At 44.0% G+C, this 23,460-nt stretch overlaps 1 protein-coding gene across 1 annotated transcript; it reads left to right on the forward strand.

Annotated features, from left to right (window-relative positions):
• Window positions 1–219: 219 nt before the first annotated feature.
• Window positions 220–20,961, forward strand: LOC105021536 (protocadherin Fat 4). Its single transcript, XM_010889286.3, has 30 exons — window positions 220–358; window positions 1,318–1,386; window positions 1,691–1,854; window positions 2,545–2,589; window positions 2,676–2,765; window positions 2,881–2,970; window positions 4,471–4,578; window positions 4,669–4,782; window positions 5,553–5,646; window positions 5,966–6,078; window positions 6,367–6,540; window positions 6,695–6,823; window positions 7,083–7,238; window positions 8,019–8,196; window positions 8,601–8,734; window positions 9,222–10,169; window positions 10,357–10,482; window positions 12,475–12,726; window positions 12,937–13,035; window positions 17,095–17,267; window positions 17,481–17,632; window positions 17,874–18,181; window positions 18,273–18,383; window positions 18,504–18,695; window positions 18,783–18,877; window positions 19,031–19,192; window positions 19,802–19,990; window positions 20,180–20,257; window positions 20,448–20,481; window positions 20,570–20,961. The coding sequence occupies exons 1-30, from the start codon at window positions 259–261 to the stop codon at window positions 20,675–20,677; spliced, it is 4,785 nt and encodes a 1,594-aa protein (XP_010887588.2). The 5' UTR covers window positions 220–258; the 3' UTR covers window positions 20,678–20,961.
• The last annotated feature ends 2,499 nt before the right edge of the window (window positions 20,962–23,460 follow it).

Raw genomic sequence — 23,460 nt, forward strand, 5'->3', positions numbered from 1 at the left:
AATTATACACATGCAAAATATAATATATACTATAGCGCACAAGCTAAATACAATGAATGCGCAACACACTGTGTTGTCAGTGCCCTTTGAACGTGTTTATTTCCCTGTTGTCAGGCAGTAACAATAAATTGCCTGTCATAAAAATGGAGAAACTATTATGGCGAGGTCAACAAGGTGTGTCCAGTTGAATATCCCTTGTAAATTCAAGAAATCGATCAGTCAGTCAACACGGTGCTGTGGCCTGTACTGTGAAATAGGATGAAGCCGACACCATCAATGATGGCTGCTCTACGTTTTATCCGGATGTTTCTCTTGTCAGGCTCACTGTGCGTTCACACTGTCAGAGGAGGGCCTATCGGTGAGTACAGAAAGCTACATTTCAACGGCTGATGTCCGAAGTCAATAGTTTACAATACACATACACTGTATCTAGACGACAGAAAACCACTAATGTCCAGTGTTGCGCAGTTTGTAGAGCACACTGCTTTCAACGTCAGGGTTGTGGGCTCGATTCCTGCTGGTGGTTTGTTTGTGTGGGGGTATCTGAACATGTATTTACTCACTACTGGCTGCTCGATAATGCAAAGTGCCTGATTATTTTATAATATGTATGTTCTTTATATTTCTATGTACATTACTGGCTAGGGTTTAGATTAGTTTATTGAGAGATGGTTGACACCAAACTGGATTATCAGTAAGAAGGGCTGTAGAACATTAATCTATACAGTTTGAAAAAAGGTCTACACTGTGAAACACCAAAAACTAGTGGGAACTGAGCTGCCACCAGCTTTAAGAAGACAAAATCTTGCTTTTGCTGTATTATTGAAACATCATTCTGAGATATTTTAAAATGTTCAATGGTTTGTTATTAAACCATTTAATCAGGAACTGAAATGTGTGTCCTTGTTAAATCTCTGAGCTTCCACAGCACAAGGGTTAAATACATAAGCAAGCCACGCATTTCTCTTTTCTTTTTTTTCTTTTTCTATTTCCCGACATAAAACCCATTTCACTCCTGCACTGATTTTCCTCCTCACACGTGTTTCCATGGTCAGTGGTGGGTTGGAACGCCATGAGCGTCAACGTGGATAAGAGTGTCTGTATTGTTACGTTCAGTAACATTGACCTGACGTTCAGTAAATGTAACCGTAAAAGGACTTTCAGGAGTTTGAGGCCCCCCCGTTGCCCCTTTGATAAAGAGTCGTCAAAGGCTTCGAAATGTGAAAACAGAGAGAGCTGGACGAAACTCAAAGAGATATCACAGAATTTGTAAACCAAGAACCATACAAACCATACCATGTTTTGCTTTTCTTTTAGGTACCTCTGTGGTTAACTGTGCAGCAGGGTCAGAACTGTTCCTGGGACCTGTGAATGAAAATTATGAAGGTAAACTAATCACTGATGTGTAAAACCCATTGCAGTCAAGTACTACACTAGTTCATAAGTCACTCAGCCTGTGTCTTATCAATTTATTAGCATAACCAGTTTCAGACATGAAACCTGACCTGTCATTGGTCAGCGATGTCTCATTTCAGGTTGCACAGGAAGAGAGAACAATAGCTTAACGGGGGATGACCTGTCACTTACAGCTTTATAACACTTAATGTAAATGGGTTAAACCTAGAAATCAATAAGAGTTGCTGGTACTATCATCACAATCATTTTTTGTCTCCCTCTGATGCTTCAATAGGGGAAGTTGAAGTCCTCAGTGGGATTCCCACGGATAATACTGTTAAGCTTGAGGATAACATCTTTCCAGGACACATCAACTTCCTCGAGTTAGTATATAGCCCCGGGAGCACAAATGCCACAGTCCAAACCAAGATGGCACTGGATACAGATATATTTACAAAGGTGAGATGTTTATGGCTTCTCTACAATATAGCTCTGGTCCAGGAAATACTACAATGTACTGTAGCTCGGATCCAGGACGTACTACAATGTACTGTAGCTCTGGTCAGGTGTTTTGTAAAAGCACTCTGTGACATCTGCTGATGTAAAAAGGGCTTTATAAATACATTTGATTGATTGATTGATGGTCCAGGACATACTACAAAGTTCTGTAGCTCTGGTCCAGGACATATTACAATGTTCTGTAGCTCTGGTCCAGGACATAATACAATATACGGTAGCTCTGGTCCAGGACATATTACAATGTTCTGTAACTCTGGCTCTGGTCCAGGACGTACTACAATGTTCTGTAGCTCTGGTCCAGGACATATTACAATGTTCTGTAACTCTAGCTCTGGTCCAGGACGTACTACAGTGGACTTTAGCTCTGGTCCAGGACATACTACAATGTTCTGTAGCTCTGGTCCAGGACATAGTACAATGTTCTGTTGCTCTGGTCCAGGATGTACTACAATGTTCTGTAGCTCTGGTCCAGGACATACTACAATGTACTGTAGCTCTGGTCCAGGATGTACTACAACTCTGTTAATGTTCTACAGTGTTTATCCTTGGGTATATCCTTTTGTATTGACTATATACTATATGAAGGTTTTCTTGATTGCCATACTATCTCTTTTTCTGTCTCTCTTGTAGACTGGAGGGGAACTTTGGTATTCTGTTGTCTGTGAGACTGGCCAGGTAATTAAAGTTATAGTTAATATCTTCTGTATGCTGTTTAAAATGATTGTACAAAAAGTAATTACATTCTGCTGACATCTCTTTAGATGGCCAACAAACGAAAACTTATTCTCAATGACTTAAATGACAACGCGCCAGTATTTGAGCAAAAAGTTTACTCAAAGGAAATATCTGAGGTAAGGCTGTCTGTGGTGGTTTAAAGCAAAAAATATGTCAAAAACCTCTACATCCTACACCTTAGGAGACAAAAGAGAGCCTGCACATTCACGTGTTGTTTTTTTGTCCCTCCAGATACAGTCGGTGGATACTACTGTGATCCAGGTTAAAGCCGTTGATGCAGATATCACCGTAACCCATAACCGATTGACATACAGCGTTTTGGTGAGTCATATTCTGACCTGTATTTAGAACGAGTCTCAATGTAGGAGTGCTAATATGATCTGTTCAACCTTTTAGATTATACAATCAATATATTAAACTCTCGAAATAAACGCCTAGTTTTCAACTGTCCCCACAACTGGTCTACAAAATCTGCCAGTGCTATGTAGGTCTAGAATCTACAGCAGGAATTGAGTAACTCAATGGATATTATAAATTAATACATGGATCATACACCAATCAGCCATAACATTATGACCACCTGCCTAATATTGTGTAGGTCCCCCTTTTGCAGCCAAAACAGCCCTGACCCTTCGAAGCATGGACTCCACTAGACCTCTGAAGGTGTGCTGTGGTATCTGGCACCAAGATATTAGCAGCAGATCCTTTATGTCCTGTAAGTTGAGATGTGGGGCCTCCATGGATCGGACTTGTTTGTCCAGCACATCCCACAGATGCTCCATTGGATTGAGATCTGGGGAATTTGAAGGCCAAGTCAACACACCTTGAACCCATTGTTGTGCTCCTCAAACCATTCCTGGACCATTTTTGCTTTGTGGCAGGGCATATTATCCTGCTGAAAGAGGCCAGTGCCATCAGGGAATACTGTTGCCATGAAATGGTGTACATGGCCTGCAACAATGCTTAGGTAGGTGGTACGTGTAAAAGTAAAATACACATGAATAGCAGGACCCAAGGTTTCCCAGCAGAACATTACCCAAAGCATCATACTGCCTCTGTTGGCTTGCGTTCTTCCCATAGTGCATCCTGGTGCCATGTGTTCTCCGGGTATGCGACGCGCACAGACCCGGCCATCCACGTGATGTAAAAGGAAATGTGATTCATCTGACCAGGCCACCATCTTCCACTGCTCCGTGGTCCAGTTCTGACGCTCACGTGCCCATTGTAGGTGCTTTTGGAAGTGGACATTGGTCAGCATGGGCACCCTGACTGGTCTGCGGCTACACAGCCCCATATTCAACAAACTGCGATGCACTGTGTGTTCTGACACCTTTCTATCAGTACCAGCCTTTACTTTTTCACCAATTTGAGCTAGAGTAGCTCGTCTGTTGGATCAGACCACATAAGCCAGCCTTCGATCCCCACGTGCATCAATGAGCCTTGGCGACCCATGACCCTGTTGCCGGTTCACTGCTTTTCCTTCCTTGGACCACTTTTGATATGTACTGACCACTGCAGACCAGGAACACCCCCCAAGGGCTGCAGTTTTGGAGATGCTCTGACCCAGTCATCTGGCCATCACAATTTGGCCCTTGTCAAAGTCACTCAGATCCTTACGCTTGCCCATTTTTCCTGCTTCTAACACATCAACTTTAAAGACAGAATGTTCACTTGTCTAATATATCCCACCCACTTACAGGTGCCATGATAACAAGTGTTACTCACTTCACTTGATCGGGTCATAATGTTATGGCTGATCGGTGTATTCTAATACTGTTCCACAATGACTTGGCTGATGTTCCTCATGGTCTTCTAACATAGGCCCCAGCACCAGCTGAATTTGAGATCCGCGGCGATGGGTCTATAATCCTGAAGAGACCTTTAAACTACAACTTCGCCCAAAACTATAACTTCACTGTAGAGGCGCGGGTAGGTGATTTCTGCATGTTATTATTTTCTCTGTTAAAAACGGATAGCCATGTGTCTCAATTAAATCTCTGTCTGGAATTCTTTTTTTAGGATAATGGTGGCCTCTTCGACACAGCAAATGTTCTCCTGGAAATTACCGACTTTGATAATCTGAGTCCCTATTTCAGTCACAGCCTTTACCAGGCTACCATCCAGGAGAACCACGTGAGCATCCACACACCATCACACCATGACACATCCAGAACCACGTGAGCATCCACACACCATCACACCATGACACATCCAGAACCATGTGAGCATGCATACACCATCACACCATGACACATCCAGAACCACGTGATAATGCACACACCATCACACCATGACACATCCAGAACCATGTGAGCATGCATACACCATCACACCATGACACATCCAGAACCACGTGAGCATCCACACACCATCACACCATGACACATCCAGAACCATGTGATTATGCACACACCATCACACCATGACACATCCAGAACCATGTGAGCATCCACACACCATCCCACCATGACACATCCAGAACCACGTGAGCATCCACACACCATCACACCATGACACATCCAGAACCATGTGATAATGCACACACCATCACACCATGACACATCCAGAACCACGTGAGCATGCATACACCATCACACCATGACACATCCAGAACCACGTGAGCATCCACACACCATCACACCATGACACATCCAGAACCATGTGATTATGCACACACCATCACACCATGACACATCCAGGACCACGTGAGCATCCACACACCATCTCACCATGACACATCCAGAACCATGTGATAATGCACACACCATCACACATCCAGAACCATGTGAGCATGCACACACCATCACACCATGACACATCCTTAATCTCTCTGCGAAGCCGCTATGTTGCCAATGTGTTGCCACTGCTGTGTTGTCTGTTCAAATACATAATCTTATCTTCAGCAAGGGCCTTTCCAAAGCATCCAACCAGAGGCCATCCATGCCCAAGATGGAGACACTGGCATCAATGTGGCCATAGTTTATACAATCAGATCAGGTAATCTACCTTACGTTTGTATTACAGATTTGGACTACAACTCCAATCAGGAAAAATAATTAAACAGAATGATATGAAAATAATCCAAATACATTTACATAATAAACATTAAGTTATGCCAGTGACATTTATCAAGGCAGTTTGCATGGTTCTGTTTTGGGGCATTTTATATTTTATAAACTGTAGACCCAGAAGTAGGATGGAATTGAACCTATACAGTATTTATGCATTGGAGGCAGCAGGTTAGACTGCTGGACCACCCCAGGCCACTATCTGTCATGAAAGGTTGAAGTGACATGTGGTTTGACTTTCCTATCAGTATCGCCAAGCAAGTATTTGAGTAACTTTAACATTGACGCCAACACTGGGGTCATCTCTGTGGTGAATGGGCTGGACAGAGAGGAAATACCATCCGTCACTGTCAGTATCAAGGTAAAGATTCAAGGACTGACCATCCATGATAAAACAATTCTATTTTTGAAGATGTACAGTGTCTTTTCTTTAAATTCGTTTTTATATACACTGTTATAAACTTTTAAAGAGATATTTCAATTGATGCTTAGTTTAGAAGTGTTGTTCTTCAAGAATTAGCGGATGCATGTTAATAATTTATAGTTAAAATATGTTGGAGCAAACACAGATGGTCCATTTAAGTTGTATAAGACTGCAGTTAGAACTGTACTGCTACTAAGAGTCTCAACATCTATATTTTTCTACAAGGCATCCCAACAGGATGACAGCCAAAAGACTGCTGATGCCTCTGTGTCTGTTAGCATAGAGGATGTGAATGATAATGCACCAGAATTCAACAAAGCCAGCTACTCTGTGGAATTATTGGAGAACTCGCCAAAAGACACTGTTATTTTCAGAGCGACAGTCACTGACCCGGATGAGGTACCACCTAGATGTTAGATACACAGAAGAAATTGGTGATGGGCTTACACCACAAATATGCATTTCACAGAGTTTCTACGTTTGCTAAATACTCTGTCACACTCAAGCTCTTTTTTCACCCAATTTGATATGAACACATTTGTATTTGTCTCAGGGTGGATTTGTGGGAACATTCCGGATCATTCCGGACACGTCACCTTTCTCTATAAGTTCGGATGGGACTGTCACAGTGAAGACCTCCGCTGACCTTGACAGAGAGACTGTTGGAAGCTTCGCATTTCAGGTCAGGAGGTTTCTTCTAACCGACTAACAGTCTAACACATAACAGAACTTAGCGCGTATATCACATTTATTCATGAATCAGCAAGGAACCTGTGAATGACTAAAAAAATAACTCCAGGCGTAGTGGCACTTGGTAATGCTGGGTACAATGTGCAAAAAAGTACACCGCATATCACCAGAAGTTGATCACCATGGGCAGCGGGCATGACAGTTAGTACACTGTTGAACACCTCTTCATCTTTCCAACATCTTATAATAAGATTGAAGCGCGGGAAAACAACTTGCCCAACCACAATGTTACCGCAGATGTGAACATCACCCTCCTTGATGAGAATGACAACCGTCCTCTCTTTGGAAGCCACAAGTACGAGGGCAAGGTTTTCAAGAACCAAACCCTGGGGATGTACATTACCCAGGTGAGATGATTTCTAAACTTGGCCCTCAATTAGTCAGCGCAGCTGTTTAAGGGTTTCATCAAGAGGCCTTTACGATGTGTGAGGGATTTTTCTGTAAATTGCTTATAATCACACGTGTTATGAATATATCATTATGCATGTTTAATTAATCACTTCATGTGAAATCCAGACACACTGACAGCGACTTCCCACATGATATATTTCACCCACACACTCGGCTGGACAGTGAGCTCTCACCATGATATGTACATCTTGATCCGGGGGTCACCATGAGTGGCCTCCCTAATACTGTATAGTATCCTCCTGTACACAGACAGTTACGACCCTAAAATGTATGACTGTGTTGAGTTCATTGGAAGGACGACCCAAAAATTAACCATGAGGTCGTCATGAGTAGTCTTAATTAAGAACACTCAGGAAGAAACTGAGAACAAGGGAGAGGGCCCCACTTCAGGGGACTCTCTAAGAATGGTCAGATGGCGTTATGGGTAAAAGTTTTTGTACAAAAGCCATGGTCCCGGACTTAGAATTGGGGGTGTATCTGCAGAAGGACCTGGCTTTAATGTCTGTCATTCTTGTATGATTTTCATTAAAGTCTATTGGATTCACAAGTTCCTGAGTTGAAGTGCTTTTTGTTTTAGTCGTTGTGGACTTGGGTTTTTCACGACAGATCCAGGAAAACAGTGATATCTTCTTTGTCATATGATTAGGTCCAAAGGTGCAGTATTCTAAATGGAAAATGATAACACCATGAGTCATTTTGATGTACGCAATTGCTAGGTTGAAGCTGCAGACGCGGATGCCGGTTTGAACGGGCAGGTCAAATACTCAATAGAGTTTGGAAACCTGGAAGGGTATTTCACCATTGATGAAAACACGGGAGAGATCAAACTGAACAAAACTGTTCCTCTGGAGGAAAACCGGATCCGGTTCTCTCTGTATGTAACCGCAAAAGATGGTGAGTTTGTGAACGTTCTCGCTTCAGAACGCGGAACTTAGCGTGTGACAAATAGTGAAGGTTAAAGTTCAGATCTATTGGGTTAACGATGAACACTGCGGCAGATGGATGATCATGAATGTTGCTTTCCATTTTTTCTAAATATACAGGAAATAGAGGGCCATTGGGGGATGGGGGACATTAGAAAGTGGGTTAATGTGGGTGGTGGGCTTTTATGGGGATGGGGAAGTGAAATGTAATGAAGGAAAAATAAAAGGGATTCGATATGTTCCAAAATATAAGATGTTATATATGCAATGGTTGAACTGATCTACCCCTCATTGTTTCAAATACTTATTTTATTTTGAGTTTCAAAAACAATTGGACCCCAAATTGACTAGTGATGTTCCTCTACTGTCCTATAGGGGGTCGCCTGTCTCAATCATCTTCAGTGCCAGTGGAGATCCTGGCACCTGGAGATTCCAAACCCCAGTTCCTGCTGAACACCTATCAGGGCAGCATAGAGGAAGAGAAGCAACCAGGGGTAACAATCGTTAAGGTGAACCTCTCCAGAACTACTATGTCTAATCTTTGACTTTGACTGTGCCCAGCATCACCCAGGGAGGGGGAGGCTTGGTCAGCAGGGATGTCATCTTGCTTTAACAACTCCCATCTCCAGGGCCGGCAAAGCTAACTGAGGTTGTCAGGTGATAGAGCGTGCATTCAGATGCATTGAGCCATTGACCTTTGGTGGAAAAAGCACTGTGTAAAAAAGCAGAATGGCTTGGATGCTTGGAAGAAGACTTACTAAGATTTTCAACTCTCCCAAATGGCATGGATGCTTTGAAAGAAGGCTTACTAAGCCTTTTAAACTCTCCCGAAACCATTGAGAGTTGTTGGGATGAGACAAAGCTACTAGATACAATTACAATATACAAGATACAATTGAATAGGACAAAATTGAGAAAGGGAAAAAAAGGGTATAATAAAGAAACGAAAAAAAGTAACCACAAACTTCAATAACATGATTGCATCCTTGTGTATAGGTGACCTTCCTGGCAGCAGTTCCAGTGACTCCTGTAACACTTCAGGTTTTGACTGACGCTGACAAGTTCGCCATAGACTCCAAAGGCATTTTCACCTCCAAGATCAAACTGGACTATGAGACCCAAAGCAACTACTCAGTCCGGATTTCTATCTCGGACAGCACCAGCAGCGATGAGGCAACTGTCGCGATCCAAGTGGTCGACATCAACGACAACAGCCCTGTGTTTGCCGCCAGCTCCTTAACACACCCAGTCCCTGAAGATACAGCGGTAGGGGCCAACATCACAGCCGTGAGTGCCACGGACGCAGACGACGGCTTCAATGGAGAACTCCGCTATGCCCTCCAGGGAGGCGAGGGGCAGTTCGCTATCGACCCCAGGACAGGGATGGTGCTCCTGGCTGGGCGACTGGACAGAGAGACCAAAGCCGAGTTCCTCCTGGAGGTGGTTGCTCAGGACCAGGGTCGTCCGGCCCGCTCAGCCACCGCCACGCTGACCATTCAGGTATCTGACGTCAACGACAATGCGCCGGTTTTCTCCGAAACGGAATACGTGGTTGAGGTCTTAGAAACGGAGTCGCTGGGTAAAACACTGATCACGCTGGCAGCGGTGGACCCAGACCAAGGCACAAACGGTGCAGTGACTTTTAGCATAACTCACCAAGACCCCCCCTCAATCCCGGCCGCGTTCGAGTTGAACTCTTCCACCGGAGCGCTCAGTCTCGCTCAGGTCTTGGACTATGGATCAGTGAAGGTGTACCAGCTAATGGTGCAGGCTGCAGATGGGGGGAGCCCATCTCTGTTTGGAAACGGCTCGGTGCTGGTGAGGGTGAAAGACGTTAACAACAACCCGCCCCAGTTCAGCATGGAGTGTTACGACATCTCTGTCTCTGAAAACCTGGCAAGCGGAGCAACAATTGAGACCCTGAACGTCACGGACAAAGATGAGGTCAGGTCCAGGTCCATCCTGATATATCGCCGTGATACCAAGAGTTATTGACAGTACCCTCTAAATTTGACTGACAATATATTGCCACAGTTAGAGCAATGCAACCTCATGATGGCTTATCTTATGACTAATGTCGGAGTGATAACCTAACATGCAACATTAACCGTGCTCTTTGAACTCTTTTTAGGGTGGATTCTCCAACGGTTACTTCATTTTTACCAGTGACACCTTCAACATAAACCGTCAAGGTGAAGTTTCCCTGAAGAATGATGTCACCTTAGATAGAGAGACAAAAGATAACTACATTTTACAGGTATAGTTTGGTATTTTATTTTCATTAGCGTGTTGATTTTTTGATTGCATGCTGCGTCAATCAACATGTGCTTTATCAGAATCTTTTAATTGGCTTTACATCCAATTACAGACCCGGGTACTGTTGGGTGTATGTGTTTAACTATAATGCCGATGGCGTTATTTTTCATATCTTAACAATGGACAAGGACCCACTGGAGTACAGTTGCGCTCATGCAGATATTGGGAAGTTTTGGCATTGATTTAGAACATATGACTGATCATGCAAAAAAAAAGTATTCTATTTAAGGATAGTGATCATATGAAGCCATTTATTATCACATAGTTGTTTGGCTCCTTTTTAAATCATAATGATAACAGAAATCACCCAAATGGCCCTGATCAAAAGTTTACATACCCTTGAATGTTTGGCCTTGTTACAGACACACTAGTGACACACACAGGTGAAAATGGCAATTATAGCTGAATTTCCCACACCTGTGTCTTTTTTAATTGCAATTAGTGTCTGTGTATAAATAGTCAATGAGTTTGTTAGCTCTCACGTGGATGCACTGAGCAGGCTAGATACTGAACCATGGGGAGCAGAAAAGAACTGTCAAATGACCTGCGTAACAAGGTAATGGAACTTTATAAAGATGGAAGAAGATATAAAAAGATATCCAAAGCTTTGCAAATGCCAGTTAGTACTGTTCAAAAACTTATTAAGAAGTGGAAAATTCGGGGATCTCTTGATACCAAGCCAAAGTCAAGTAGACCAAGAAAGATTTCAGCCAAAACTGCCAGAATAATTGTTCGGGATACAAAGGAAAAACCCACAGGTAACCTCAGGAGAAATACAGGCTGCTCTGGAAAAAGACGGTGTGGTTGTTTCAAGGAGCACAATATGACGATAGATGAATGCAGATGAATGCAGAATGTTATCAGAAAATACTGGCAGACAATTTGCATTCTTCTGCATGAAAGCTATGCATGGTACGCTCTTGGACTTTCCAGCACAACATTGACCCTAAGCACAAGACCAAGTTGACCCTCTAGAGAAAGGTAAAGGTTCTGGAGCGGCCATCACAGTCTCCTGACCTTAATATCATCGAGCCACTCTGAGGAGATGTCAAATGTGCGGTTCATGCAAGACGACCTACGACTTTGCATGACCTGGAGGCATTTTGCCAAGACGAATGGGCAGCTATACCACCTGCAAGAATTCAGGGCCTCATAGACTATTAAAAAAGACTGCATGCTGTCATTGATGCTAAAGGGGGCAATACACAGTATTAAGAACTAAGGGTATGCAGACTTTTGAACAAGGGTCATGTTATTTTTTTCTTTGTTGCCATGCTGTGTTTTATGATTGTGCCATTCTGTTATGACCTACAGTTGAATGTGAATCCCATAAAAAGTAAAAGAAGTTTTTAGCCCGCTCACTCATGTTTTCTTTATAAATGGTACATATATTACTAATTATCCAAGGGTATGCAAACTTTTGAGCACAACTGTATAATATTTAACTGTTGACCCACCTCGACACCAAAATAAACACGCTCCTAGCATATAAGTTCATATAGTATCCTTGCAAGTAATTGGCGCCATTGATAAAAAAATACAAATACTGACCTATTTTGTATGCTTTGAAAAAGGAAAATTATACTTTAATTGAACAAGTTCAATTGGACATGAAATCCCCAATCATTGAGGAAATCTGGATTCACAAGTTTGTCTTCACAAGTTAATCAAGACAATGACCGCCTCAAGGTCAAAAAGCTATTTTTAAGCTTTCAAGACATAATTTGTTATTTGGCTAATTTCATAAAAGTTGCTTTTGTTCAGCTTTAATAAAGGTGACAATCATTTTGGGGGGGATACTTAGTTAAACAAATAACAGGAACAACAAGGATAAGTGCAGAGTGCTCTTTTTAATAGTCAGTACTACCATGAAATGCGTTCGGGTTGGTCAACTATGACAGCGTTAAAATACTTCTCCTCTGACTGTTCCTAGGTGGTGGCGGTAGACCAACCCACTGACGGCCTGAATGCTACAGCCTGGCTCAACATCACCGTTCAGGACTATAATGACAACACCCCACAGTTCCCTCCTCTTCCAGACCCCATCCCCTTTCCTGAGGGGGATTACTCCGACAAGTCCCCAAAAGAGGTGCTCCTTATCCAAGCCAAAGACTCAGATCTCGGCCCCAATGGAGAGGTCACCATGTCCATCTCCTCATCCACCAAGCTCTTCCGCTTCAGGGAGGTGAGTCCAACTGACCAAGGACACTTTTGGGATTTCAGGTTGGATGACTGAGGGGTCAAACAAATATTTGACCAACAAAGAATTAAACTCTATTAAATAGCAAGGGGCTTTTGATTTTTATAATTGACAAACCATTTTCTGTTGAGGACATTGAAGCATGGCATATGAGCTTAATCATCAGCATTTACGCTGGCGTCCCCTGTGTCGCAGGACGGGATGCTGCTGGTTGTGGGTCCTCTGGATCGGGAGACCAAGGACGTCTATGAGCTGGTCATTGTGGCCTCTGACAACGGGACACCCCAGAGACAGGTACTCAATACAAAACAGAAAAGCTACCCTTTGTAGAGGTCCAAAATGAAACGAATGCCATAAATGCGTGGAGGATGGATAAATGTTTCGCAATTTATCACGTAAAAACTCTCCAGTCGTTAGAATAACAGTTCTTTATTTCAGGTTTAATCGTATATATGGGAACAAGTACCTTTACAAACACAGAGTACAAGTACAGAAACCAACACAGAGTAGTGTCATGACGGTTGTTCTGATTTGACATTGCCACGCTTGGAACTAATACTCCTTCCCAACTGTACAAGATGACGCCACTAGTCCTTACTAAACGCACACACAAGGAATAGTTGTCGCCATGATGTAGCCTAGAGAATGTGAGGTTGCACATAGACATAGATCCAGGAGACAGGAAATGACAGGATTTCAGTTGCCTAGACAACTTGGTGAAAGCTCACACATTACAGCTGGGGCTTGTTACTACAGGTGGTTTCGTAAACTTTTGTAAACTCAGGTCTCCCAATAAGGAATAGAGTCCTGTTTACCTTTACAATAAAGGAACAGAAGCCCCCTGCTGCTATTAAGACATTCCCCCAAAAGGGAGACTTGTAGAGGTTTCTGACAGGCCCAAGGTCTAGTCTACCACACATAGATGGAGACTAGGAACCTTGCTCAGCCAAGATTCCATTCATTACAATGTGCCTGGATACAGAGAAGGGAAAGACATTGGCCATGGAATACATGACTATTGTCATTCATAGTGCATTAGGTAGACAGAATAACAAGAACTCTGAAGGACAAATCAAAGTCCTGAAATAAATGTTCAGAGAGGATTCCCATTCCTTCCTTAAAAATATTATACTCCTGAACAATAGCGTTCACAACCATTCCACATCAAGTCACAAACTACACAAAGTATCCCTGTAAAGTATTGTGGGATTGTTGAGATTACAGTTTGTTGACGTGCTGTAAGCTGCCTGCTGTTACCTACCTGGCAACCTGCCAAACCTTTTTCGAATTTTTCGATGTTAACCAGGCTGATAAATCGTTTTACATAGCTACTATTTATAGGCCCCCCGTGCCATACACAATGTTCCTCACTGAGTTTCCAGAATTATTGTCTAACCTTGTAGTCATGGCAGATGGTATTCAAATTTTTGGCGATTTCGATATTCATATGGAAAAGTCCAATTATCCTCTTCAAAAAGCCTTTGAAGCCTTAATTGACTCAATGGGTTTTATCCAACATGTCTCAGGTCCAACACATTGCCACAATCATACCTTAGATTTAGTCCTGTCACGAGAAATATATATTGTAGATCTAATAATTTCCCCCAAAAATCCTGGATTATCGGATCACTGTCTTATTACATTTACCGTTAAAACAAGAAATCCACTTGCTCTGCAAACAATGAGTTTCAAAAGCCGTACTATAAATTCTCGGACTACAAATAAATTCCTTGATATTCTTACAAGTTCGCTCATTAACAACAGAGTAAATAAATCTGTAAACGATCAAATCGAGGATCTAAACTCAACACTGCGAAATACATTAGACACAGTTGCACCACTAAAAACTAAAGAAATACGCAACAAGAAACTTGCTCCCTGGTACACAGACAATACTAGAGAACTTAAGCAAGCCTCCAGAAAATCGGAGCGAATGTGGTGCTCCACCAAGTTGGAAGTATTTAGACTAGCCTGGATAGTTGCAAAGTTAACAAAAGAGCAAAGCTTAGCAAGTGAAGTGGGGTTTAGTGGTGGAGGGGTTTGAGTACCCGAGTGACCCTAGGAGCTATGTTGTCTGGGCTATATGCCCCTGGTAGGGTCTCCCAAGGCAAACAGGTCCTGGGCGACGGGTCAGACTAAGAGCGGTTAAAAAACCCTTTAATGATGGAAATCCCCAGCTCTGCCGCCATGTGTTGGAGTTTACCCCGGTGAACGAGAGGGTCGTTTCCCTGCGCCTACGGGTCGGGGATAGGTCTCTCACTGTTGTTTGTGCCTATGGGCCAAAGCAGTGCAGAGTACCCGACCTTCTTGGAGTCTCTGGGAGGGGTGCTGGAAAGTGCTCCGACTGGGGACTCCATCGTTCTACTGGGGCACTTCAACGCCCACGTGGGCAACGACAGTGACACCTGGAGGGCTGTGATTGGGAGGAACGGCCCCCCTGATCTTAACGCGAGCGGTGTTCAGTTATTGGACTTCTGTGATAGTCACAGTTTGTCCATAATGAACCCCATGTTCAAGCATAAGGGTGTCCATCAGTGCACGTGGCACCAGGACACCCTAGGCCGTAGGTCGATGATCGACTTTGTTGTCGTTTCATCTGACCTGCAGCTGTATGTCTTGGACACTCGTGTGAAGAGAGGGGCGGAGCTGTCAACTGATCACCACCTGGTGGTGAGTTGGATCCGATGGCGGGGGAGGAAGCTGGACAGACTCGGCAGACCCAAGCGTACTGTAAGGGTCTGCTGGGAACGTCTGGCCAAGTCTCCTGTCAGAGAGATCTTTAACTCCCACTTCCGGCAGAGCTTCGACTGGATCCAGAGGGAGGATGGAGATATTGAGTCCGAGTGGACCATGTTCTCCACCTCCATTGTCGAAGCGGCCGCTCAGAGCTGTGGCCGTAAGGTCTCCGGTGCTTGTCGAGGCGGCAATCCCCGAACCCGGTGGTGGACACCGGAAGTAAAGGATGCTGTCAAGCTGAAGAAGGAGTCCTATCAGGCCTGGTCGACTTGTGGGACTCCTGAGGCAGCTGACAGGTACCGGCAGGCCAAGCAGACTGCAGCCCGGGTGGTTGTGGAGGCAAAAACTCGGGCCTGGGAGAAGTTTGGTGAGGCCATGGAGAAGGACTATCGGCTGGCCTCGAAGAGATTCTGGCAAACTGTCCAGCACCTCAGGAGAGGGAAACAGTGCCCTACCAACGCTGTTTACAGTGGAGGTGGGCAGCTGTTGACCTCAACTGGGGATGTCGTCAGGCAGTGGAAGGAGTACTTCAAGGATCTCCTCAATCCTGCCGTCACGTCTTCCATTGAGGAAGCACAGGCTGAGGGCTCAGAGGTGGACTTGTCCATCACCTGGGCTGAAGTCACTGAGGTAGTCAAGAAACTCCTCTGTGGCAAGGCACCGGGGTTGGATAAGATCCGCCCTGAGTACCTCAAGTCTCTGGATGTTGTGGGGCTGTCTTGGTTGACACGCCTCCGCAGCATCGCGTGGCGGTCGGGGACAGTGCCTCTGGGGTGGCAAACCGGGGTGGTGGTCCCTCTTTTTAAGAAGGGGGACCGGAGGGTGTGTTCCAACTACAGGGGGATCACACTTCTCAGCCTCCCCGGGAAAGGGTGTCAGTTTTGGGGACCACACGATTTCGTCTCTGCTCTTTGCGGATGATGTCGTGTTGGCCCCTTCAAAACTTCAGCATGCGCTGGGACGGTATGCAGCCGAGTGTGAAGCGGTGGGGATGAAAATCAGTACCTCCAAATCCGAGGCCATGGTCCTCAGTCGGAAAAGGGTGGCTTGCCCACTTCAGGTTGGTGGAGAGTTCTTGCCTCAAGTGGAGGAGTTTAAGTATCTAGGGGTCTTGTTCACGAGTGAGGGAAGGATGGAACAGGAGATTGACAGACGGATCGGTGCAGCTTCTGCAGTAATGCGGTCGATGTATCGGTCTGTCGTGGTGAAGAAAGAGTTGAGCCGCAAGGCGAAGCTCTCAACTTACCGGTCAATCTACGTTCCTACTCTCACCTATGGTCATGAGCTTTGGGTCATGACCGAAAGGACAAGATCCCGGATACATTCTAATTGGACTCTTAATATCTCACCCGGCACAGCCAGAAGAGGACTGGTCACCTCTCTGAGCCTGGGTCCTCTCTAGGTTTCTTCCTAAAATTCTGCCTTCTTAGGGAGTTTTTCCTAGCCACTGAAATCCAACACTACTGTTGTTTGCTCCTTGGGGTTTAAGGCCTGGTGTCTCTGTAAAGCACTTTGTGACAACTGCTGTTGTAAAAAGGGCTTTATAAATACATTTGATTGATTGAAGTATGATCTTACACAAAGCTGGTTTGATCAGTTCCAATCCCTCCCCACCAGAACATCACCAGCATACAAGTGAGCGTGACGGATGAGAATGACAATGCCCCAGTGTTCAGTGCGGACACATACTCTAAGAGCATCTTGGTGAAGAACGCCAAGGTGGGGGATGTGCTGATGACCCTCTTTGCTACAGACCGTGACATGGGCTTGAATGCACTCATCACGTACAGGTTGGTTGTCTACTGCAGTCCGACCCTCACACAGTTGTACTTCCCCCCCCCCAGTCCATTTCCCCCACAGCTAGTAGAGAGAGAGTTTTACATTACCATTTAGTAGGAAAATTGGCTTAAACAATCCTTGTGTCAGTGGATATGAATAATATTGCAATTGTCTTCGTTTTTGCATTGAATTTTATATCAAATGGTTCTACTCTGGCTCCCTAGTTTCTCCCCAGACAGTTCCCCTCTCTTGGCCCTGAACGGCAGTACAGGTGAAGTGACCGTGGCCTCTGACCTGTCTGGTGTCACAGAGGACACTACGATTCAACTCACAGCAATGGCAAAGGACAGTGGACACTTTCCTCTGAACTCAACAGGTGAGGAATCCAGCATCACCATGGGGCTTGTGTCTGTGTTGAGTAACCCGTGTAGCTCAGATGTAAGAGTACAGCGCTCACAACGCCAGGGTTGTGGGAGCACTCAACTTGCTCTAGATTAGAGTGTCTGCCAAAAAACTTAAATGTAAATAGCATAGGGTTGTGTTATTGTGGAGTATTTTAATATGAATAAGTGACTGACACTACATGTACGTGCAAATTCTCTCTTTCCACCACCTAGCCAAAGTCCAGGTGTTCCTGAAAACTGTCAGTCTGGAAGAGGGTGTGGCCTTTGAGAGCTCCTCCTACAACTTCAGTATTCCGGAGAATGAACCGCAGGGGAGGGGCGTGGGGACAGTGAAGGCAACGTCAGGGAACCCCCTGTTCACGATCACTTACGTCCTGAGCACGCACACCGACCTGTTCTCCATCGATGACCTTGGAGCGCTGACTGCCAAAAAGCCACTAGACCGGGAAACCGAGGAGTGGTACATCCTGGAGGTGAAGGCAGTGGACTCCAGGGATCCCCCTACTTCTGCCGTCACAATGGTAGGAACCATTGTGTGCCTTTACTTGGTAAACAGATATACAGGATATGTGTCGCTTGGTAGCCTTTCATCCTTCACACCCCCCTTCTTAGGTCAGGGTGCGTGTGGAAGATGTGAATGAGGCTCCAGAGTTTAAGGAAGAGACCTACAAAACCAAGATCTTCAGCGTTGCCCCATACAAATACCCTGTGGTCCAAGTTCAGGTAACTAATTAAAATTTTTAGTGAACAGCTCGGGCATTACAACATCCCTGGTGCCTTGTCAAACATTTAATCATTGAGCGTTTCCATTGTCATTCACCCACTCTTCTCCCGTCTTCCCAGGCAACAGATCTTGACATCGGGGAAAGGGGACGCCTGGAGTACAGCCTGTCTGAGCACAGCCTGTCTTTTGGTGTGGACCGCTCAACAGGTCAAGTGTACGTGGTGTCAGCGGTAGGATTAGAGGGACAGATAACCGCCCTGCTGGTGAAGGCCACAGATCCTGAAGGACTCCATGCAACAACCAGAGTGGAAGTGAGTGGTGATAACAGTGTAACGTGCTTACAGTTAACGCTGATGACTTGGCACATTAGATCAAGTGTGTCTCTACTCTGCCCCCAGGTGGACGTACAGGGAAGTGTCAGCAGTGATGTTGTGGTCATCTCCCTCAACCGGCCCACCTATGATGTGGCGACAAAGGTCCCTGAGATGGAAGAGTAAGACAGATTTGAAACAAACGTTTATGTACAACATAATATGGACATGTATGTTCTTTCCTTGGTGGGGTTGTTAGACAAGGTTCTTTCTCACTCATACAATCCTGATTGCTCTTGAGTGGTTCCTAATCTTGATCTCTCTCCATCTCTTAGGTCTTTAGGGCACTCTCTGGACTGGACTGTGAATGTCATTGGGGTTTCTAGCAGCAGTGGAGCAGCTTTTGCATCCCTGAGAACTCAGAATGCCCCCAAGACGTATGTCAGCTTCATTGCCACAGACGTTGGTGTAGTCATACCTGCCAAGGACGTGAGAAAGTAAGAACAATGTGAAGTTCTCATTTATAGTAACTGACTTCTCAGTGCCTTGCCGATTCTGGGATTTGTATAGCATTATCTTCCGGTTACTGGTCAGAGGCTTTAACTGCGTGCGTACATACTGTAAAACAAAGTTAAAGTAGACCATACTCATTCGAAAAGATTATAGGCTTGACTATGATGATGTCTGACGAGTGGCTGGGAAGCCCCATTTAATTTAGTTGACATTGACCGAAGAGGCATTACCAGCAGGAATTTCCTGTACTCATCGCTCTCTAGCGACCTCCAGAGGCAGCTCAAGTGCCTGCAAAGCTAATTTTGGGCATCAGTTTAAGTGAGCGGGCCATTTCAACAGACAGCAAAGCTGCTGGAGTTCACAGTTTAGTTTCCTCCACTGACAGTTTGCCTGGACACACATTGGTTTGCCTGGACACAGTTGGGTTTGCCTAGACACACATTGATTTGCCTGGACACAGTTGAGTTTGTAGGCTTTTAGCAATACAGCAGTGTGGAAAGAAAATTTAACTAATTAAAAAAAACACAAAGTCTGTTCAAACTGAACTTTCAGTAATGTCCTCCTGAATTAATATTCTGCAATCTCACCAACAGCAAGTTGTGGAGTGAGGCGAACAAGGTTGAGGTGGAGCTTGAAAAAGTGTTTGGGGCGGGGGTTGAACTTATGGTGGAGGAGGAGTCAGCCGACCCAAACACTGACCAGGTGGTCGTAATCGCCCTGGGTGTCCTGTTCGGCCTGAGCCTGTTAGGATTGATTGCGATGGTGACATTTACCATTATCAAGTAAGTATGTGTGTTTGCCAAATGCCAGTTGTTTGCTAACAGTATCAGTCTGGTTGAAAAATGACGGACTTCAATGTTGGACCATCAGCCCCATTGGCATTTAAGTCTCCTTTATTCCCAAAACGACTCCAATACGAATTACTGTGAGCAAAACACGGGTGCTTCCACCGTGTTATCTTGTCCTTTCAGGTTCAGAAGGATGAAACGATTCAACGGAGACCCTTATAAGGAAAGCTTTGACATCGACAGGAATAGTGAAGCATACAAGTATGTTTTTTTTTTTTTTAAATCTGCAAAACGTCTTACTGCAACACATCATGACCTCTGAGACATCCTTTTGAGACTATTTAAATGACAACTGGATAGAAATGAATAAACACGATTTCAAATCAATGATCCGTTAAGTTGTTTTGGACAATATGTAGCTCTCTCATGCACTTTTTTTATTTTGCTTTAGAAATGATGATGTGTGGGTAAAAGGACCTGAACGGGTAAGAACCGATACCCTCTCAAGATATTTAGATACACAGAATGTGATTTTGTTCAGCACAAACATTTGATGTGGTAATTTCTTTTCAGGGGGGAAGGTCATCCAGGAAGATGAAGACCTCACAGGAGGCAGAGCCAGAATTTGACAGAGACAAGAGAGATAACGACAGTGACAACAGCCGCAGTTCTGCTTTGTAAATCCACACACACAATGTTTGCAAAAGAGGACCCAACATTTGGACTTATTAGTTTCCTGTAATGTCAAGTATTTAATGTCTCTGTAGTGAACAAAACTGAAGCATAGATTGCTGTTATACCCTGGTTTATTTACCGCTTAAAGGAAAAAAGAAAATCATATTTTGTAATTAGAATGTATTTAACAGGCAGCACTTGAAGAGAATTCTGACATTACATACAGTACAGGCCAAAATTTGGACACCTTCTCATTCAATGCGTTTTCTTCATATCTACATTGTAGATTCTCACTGAAGGCATCAAAACTATGAATGAACACATGGAATTATGTACTTAACAAAAAAGTGTGAAATAACTGAAAACATGTCTCATGTTTTAGATTCCTCAAAGTAGCCACCCTTTGCTTTTTTGATATCGCTGCAAACCCTTGGTGTTCTCTCATTGAGCTTCATGAGGTAGTCACCTGAAATGGTTTTCACTTCACAAGTGCGCCTTGTCAGGGTTAATTAGTGGAATTTTTCCCCTTATTAATGGGGTTGGGACCATCAGTTGTGTTGTGCAGAAGTCAGGTTGATACACAGCCGACAGCCCTATTAACTGTTAGAATTCATATTATGGGAAGAACCAATCAGCTAAGTAAAGAGAAATGAGTGGCCATCATTACTTTAACAAATGAAGGTCAGTCAGTCCGGAAAATAGCAAACTTTGAATGTGTCCCCAAGTGCAGTCGCAAAAACCATCAAGCGCTACAACAAAACTGGCTCACATGAGGACCACCCCAGGAAAGGAAGACCAAGAGTCACCTCTGCTGCTGAAAATAAGTTCATCCGAGTCACCAGCCTGAGAAATCGCAGGTTAACAGCAGCTCAGATTAGAGACCAGCTGAATGCCACACAGAGTTCTAGCAGCAGACACTCTCTCTATCTCTAGAGCAACTGTTAAGAGGAGACAGCGCGAATCAGGCCTTCATGGTCAAGTAGCTGCTAGGAAACCACTGCTAAGGAGAGGCAACAAGCAGAAGATTTGAGATCTTTGGTTCCAACCGCCATGTCTTTGTGCGACGCAGAACAGGTGAACGGATGGATTCTACATGCCTGGTTCCCACCGTGAAGCATGGAAGAGGAGGTATGATGGTGTGGGTGCGCTTTGCTGGTGACACTGTTGGGGATTTATTCAAAATTGAAGGCATACTGAACCAGCATGGCTACCACAGCATCCTGCAGTTGGACCATCATTTATTTTTCAACAGGACAATGACCCCAAACACACCTCCAGGCTGTGTAAGGGCTATTTGACCAAGAAGGAGAGTGATGAGTGCTGCGCCAGATGACCTGGTCTCCACAGTCACTGGACCTGAACCCAATCGAGATGGTTTCGGGTGAGCTGGACCGCAGAGTGAAGGCAAAAGGACCAACATGTGCTAAGCATCTCTGGGAACTCCTTCAAGACTGTTGGAAAACCATTTCAGGTGATTACCTCTTGAAGCTCATCAAGAGAATGCCAAGAGTGTGCAAAGCAGTAATCAGAGCAAAGGGTGGCTACTTTGAAGAAACTAGAATATAAGACATGTTTTCAGTTATTTCACACTTTTTTGTTAAGTACATAATTCCACGTGTTCATTCATAGTTTTGATGCCTTCAGTGAGAATCTACAATGTAAATAGTCATGAAAATAAAGGAAACGCATTGAATGAGGTGTGTCCAAACTTTTTGCCTGTACTATATTTAAAAACACTTTTCACCAATAATTATAATAATTAGGCTCTGATGAATACATTCACACTACCAGAGTATTCATATGTTTGTCAATATTCTAAAATGTGTCTTTTAAATGTTATTTTATTCACCTAGTCCTGAACCAACTCTTCACTGTGCAGTTTCATGAATAAAAACTACATAAAACAGAATTGAGAAAGTATTTTTGCCAGTAATGCTTATAAATCAGCATGAGCTTAAAACAGGAAGGGGAAAAAAAGACGGTCAAGTATCAAACAACATAGAGACTCATCGACTTTATGGGTCACTCAGCGAAGAGTGCTCTGTAATTAAGTAGAAATTGTGCGTTTTAAAAACTTGCAACAGTAAATTAAGTTATTTTTTTACCAGAGATTTCACATCTATGAAAGTGCTATATATAATAGCTTTTGTATTGCTTTGGCAAAGATTCTCAAGATAAGTTTTCTGGGGCAACCCCTATGAGGAGTGCAAACTTGTGTTCCGTGAGCTTCAGATAGGGCTGCCTTGTTTCATGATGCTCTAGTGACTTCTTGTGGTAGGTCTGGTGCCTACAAGCTCAATCATGGTTGTTGGCCAGTGAATGTGCCATTTTAGACTTCCTGGTTGAGTGAACAGGGTTATTAAAAAACAGAATGGCTTGGCCAGATGTGCTTCAGAGGACACATTCCAATTTTCCACTTTCCTGAACCTGCTGTGATGTTCAAAGCCAAGCCATGAACACAAATTGAAAATCTAAATTGTGAAAAAATGTAACAAAGTAAAATCAGAGTGTAAAATTAGGCATGCTGATGCCACTCTTTCTGGAAATGTTTTATTGAAAACAGACATTTTCAAATCCTGTTGCTTAATACTGATGAATTTCCTTAAAAAATTACTGCCACCCTAAAAATATGACTATTTTGTGACTAAAAGAAATATCTGGGAAATAATGTAATGATGTTTGATTCAGTTGCATTTCTAAACAAACATTTCTTAACACTTCTAAATGAACGCTGCCATGTCTGTGGATAATGCCGATTTACGTGTCAATGACTAAGAGTCACAGCAATA

The sequence above is a fragment of the Esox lucius genome, chromosome 9 (assembly GCF_011004845.1).
Source record: "Esox lucius isolate fEsoLuc1 chromosome 9, fEsoLuc1.pri, whole genome shotgun sequence".
Lineage (NCBI taxonomy): Eukaryota > Metazoa > Chordata > Actinopteri > Esociformes > Esocidae > Esox > Esox lucius.